General features: G+C 46.7%; 2 protein-coding genes across 2 annotated transcripts; both read left to right on the top strand.

The window, feature by feature from the left end:
- Positions 1-727: 727 nt before the first annotated feature.
- PPTG_24607 (hypothetical protein) lies at positions 728-910 on the top strand (the record flags this gene model as incomplete). The annotated part of the gene is made up of 1 exon (XM_008917965.1): positions 728-910. One exon carries the CDS (start codon positions 728-730, stop codon positions 908-910), a length of 183 nt encoding a protein of 60 aa, XP_008916213.1.
- Positions 911-1,121: 211 nt separating this feature from the next.
- Positions 1,122-2,891, top strand: PPTG_24606 (hypothetical protein; the record flags this gene model as incomplete). Its single annotated transcript, XM_008917964.1, has 4 exons — positions 1,122-1,729; positions 1,840-2,006; positions 2,081-2,573; positions 2,621-2,891. 4 exons carry the CDS (start codon positions 1,122-1,124, stop codon positions 2,889-2,891), a joined length of 1,539 nt encoding a protein of 512 aa, XP_008916212.1.
- Positions 2,892-3,792: the final 901 nt, after the last annotated feature.

Below are 3,792 nucleotides of genomic sequence, written 5' to 3'. Positions count from 1 at the left end.
AATATAAAATTTCAAATTAAAGCCATGCACCATCCATGTTGGTGCGCTGCGCGAATTCAAGACGACAGCTTACTGTCCCTCTCCGTCACGAAAACAAGCTCCATCCGATACTGCGCTCGACATCTCCGCAACGATGGTATCTCGCCCTGATGGTCAGTTACATGCTTTAGCCTATGTTGTATTCAGATGCGGATCTTCATACCACCCACCCCTATGTTTGGCAATCATCCGTCCAGTCATCATCTTTTTTATATCGGTTTTCTGCACTACCAAACCGTTGAAAAATGGCGAAGCGACTTAAAACGACGCATATCACTACTTGCTTCTCGAAGCGACCACGTGACGACGTTGTCGGTGGTGAAGGCAAACTGACAGCACCGGCATACCAGGCTTTGGACCAGCGTGAAAGTGCTGGAGTAATATGGTGCATAAAAGGTGTTCCGAACAACGTAATCGGCTGTACTATTAGTGACGTTTTAACCATTTAAGTCTTGAGGTTTTAGAGACCTCAGAGGGCCTCTACTAATGCAAATCACGAGTATCTAGTGGAGCAAAATGGCATACGAAAGGTCACGCTGGAAAGCCAAGTCGGGCAGAAGCCCTCGCGGGACCTCTTAGAAGGCCAATCAGGCTTGTCGCGAAGGTACGACCAGGGTGTGCAACGTCCTTCCCCCTTGCGCGATTAGAATCATTCTTCTTGCTTTTCAAGATCTGACTTGACGAGTACATGGACATCGAGTTATTGCTTTCAGAATGGGAACCTGACGGGAACGATCTCCACGGGCCACAAGGAGATGAAAACGACAGCGAAGATGAAAGCAAAGGCGACGATGTTGAATGCGTCGGTAGGGATGATGGCACAGCCGGCGGCACGATGATCGGGCCTCGAGTCGACCCAGACATTTTCTGAGTTGGGCAGCACTACATTAATGGGCTGGAGGCTTATGGAGGTATCACCTTGCTCCAAGAGGAGAAGGCTATGCGTGCATACCGGGAAAAAGTCATACTGGGCCTATTTGCGCTGTTTTTCACACGTAAGTTGCGCAACACACTACTGCAGTGGACCAACCCTCGTCTTCGAGAAAACGGTGCACCAGACACCACACTTCGGGAGCGTCTTGATGCAGACGGATACCGCAACTAGACGTCGTGGAAAGGGTGAACGCGAGAAGTTTCACTACTACTTGTCGTTCGTCGGCCAAGTTTGTCGATCAGCCTTCGCTCACTGCCTTGGTGTAAAGTCACTTACAATTCAGCGCTATAAGCGTCGCGTTCGAGAGAGGAATATTGCAGCCAAAGAACATGGCAACAAACTCAACAAGAATGCCTCCTCCGTAGATGTAGTTTGGTTGGTCAAGTGGTTTAAAGAGTTCGCTGCCGAGGTAGGTGACGTGGTACCAGTGCGGGTTCGCACGCAGAAAACTAAAGACGGCGTGGTGAACAAGTACTATAGCCGTGAAGACTACACCCTGTTACCTGCAACGTTTAATTGGAACGTTTGGCATGAAGAAATGCACAAGTACGTGGCTTTGGGTCTTCACATGAACGAGCCCGCGCCTTCCACCATCAGGAAGCTGCTGTCTATCCACTGTCCAAAGATTAAAATCCGGTCTGATCAGTCGAATGTCTGCGACCTGTGCACAGTCTATCAAACTCGCATGCGTTATAACGGTACGGCCGACCAAACCGAGGAACTGGGAAAGGACACGGAGTCGGCTCGCCGAATGAGGTTCGTACACATAAGTATCATTTTGATTTACATGCTGGGCATTAATCTCATTTTGTTTAACTGTGAACACCCAGACGCGAGTGAAAGAAGAACCGGGCTGCCGTACACAGCGGGGATGAAGCCTCCAGCGATCTCGCAGTCATTGTGATGGATTTTTCGCAAAACCTGACGATTCCTTCGGTGGCATGCACCCCATCGCAGTGGTATTTCTGCTCGTTGTTGGCGGTCAACGTCTTTGGGATATTTTTCGATAACACTGGAACGCAAACAACTACGTGTACGACGAATTTACGAGCGGGAAGGGTAGTGACCAAATTAACTCGATGCTGCAGCACTTTATTCGCACGGTAGTGATTCCGTACGGCAACAAGCATCTCGTTGTCTATGCAGACAACTGCATGGGGCAAAATAAGAATAACCACGTGATCAAGTTCTTTGTGGCTCTGGTACACATGGGTGTTCTCGAGCGAGTGGACTACAAGCTCTTTGTGAAAGGTCACACGAAGAACTCTTGTGACCGCGGATTCGGCCACATTCGCAAGCACGTTTCTCGCCAGGATTGCTGGACAATGAATCATATTATCTCCGCTGTGGACAATTCTGCCACCTCCAACACTACCGTTCACATCTCGCGTGGCAATTTATTTTTTACGAGCTACAAACCAGTAGTGACCGAGCTCTACAAGAACCTAACGAGCGTGCAGCAGTACCAGGTATTCTCTATGGTTAAAGATCAGCCTGGAGTTGTTTTGTGCCGCAAAGGACCCGACAATGAAGCAACTAGACAAGATCTGCGACGAAACGTTGATGGAGTTGCCACCGATGACATCAAAGTAGATCGCATGTTCGCTCATTTTTTTTGGAAGACCTGAACCCTTCTCCCCTCAACAGCGAAAAGATGCTAGATCTGCACAACAAAATCCACCCGTATGTGCCGGAAGAGTTCCAAGATGATCCTATCTATGCAAAGCCAAGTGAGCTGCAACAGGAAGACGCTAAAGCGGCCAAACAAGCTCGTCGAGAACACCGAGCTTCAATGGTTGCAGCAGCGAAGGCTAACCAGGACCGCCGAGGCAGGGACGTTCAGGATGAGATTCGTCCTACTCCCAAGACGGCTCGTAAACAAAGCAGATCTATTCTGCAACAGACACATTTTGTTTAGTCAAAATGATACCTGTCTCCAAAATAATACAAAATGATACTTATGTTATAATGTCACTAATGTGAAACTGTGGATATAATTGAAGTTTTGCACATGTTCCAATAACAATTTGAATAAACGGACAACACCACTGGCTCCGCGCGACAATTTTACGTCAGAATGTCAAATAAAAAAATACCTTTTTCAATTTTGGAAACCCAAATCGCGATTCCAACACATGTACAATGTCATTAAAAATTGACAAATGAGACCACACAAAACAAAATAATACTAATGAACCTAAGTACGAATCGCGATTTAAGCACACCACGGGAAAGAGGGGCGTCTCCTCTATCTTTTGAGCACCTGCTTAGCTTCCAGGACTGAGATCTCACTGAGTTATGAGCCGCTAAAAAAATCTCCGGTGCCATGATTCAGCTAATGGCATTGTGTAGAAGTATTTCTCCCCGTAATGGTTGTAAGTGCTGGAACTCTGATGATAAAAAGCGAATAGCACTTGAATTTTATCCTGAAGAACATGAAAATGTTATCGACAACTTATGCAATGAGGCAAAGCAATTCGGTCAGCTAACTAAAACGGATACATGGTTTTTCAATTTAAAGACACTCGAAGGCCTCAGCGTGACGATCAGTCATGACATGGGCTCAGTTTTTTCTACCTTGTATCGACTGGTGTGTTCTTCCAGTTTCGAGACAGGAACCGAACGATCATTTTCCGCTATGAAGCGAGTTAACACACGCTTGATAATGCCTTTAGGTCATGAGTGGCTGTGAAACTTGTTTTTACTAACTCAGAGAGATTTTACCAAGACTAGTGACAAAGATGCCGTTATAGATGCCTTTAGTTCCATGGCAGATCGTCGTATGGCTTTTTAAGCTAGTAATTTAGACTTAATTTGCC

This window comes from Phytophthora parasitica, assembly GCF_000247585.1.
Source record: "Phytophthora parasitica INRA-310 unplaced genomic scaffold supercont2.127, whole genome shotgun sequence".
Classification (NCBI taxonomy): Eukaryota; Oomycota; class Peronosporomycetes; order Peronosporales; family Peronosporaceae; genus Phytophthora; species Phytophthora nicotianae.
This window is presented reverse-complemented; position numbering and strand designations above follow the sequence as displayed.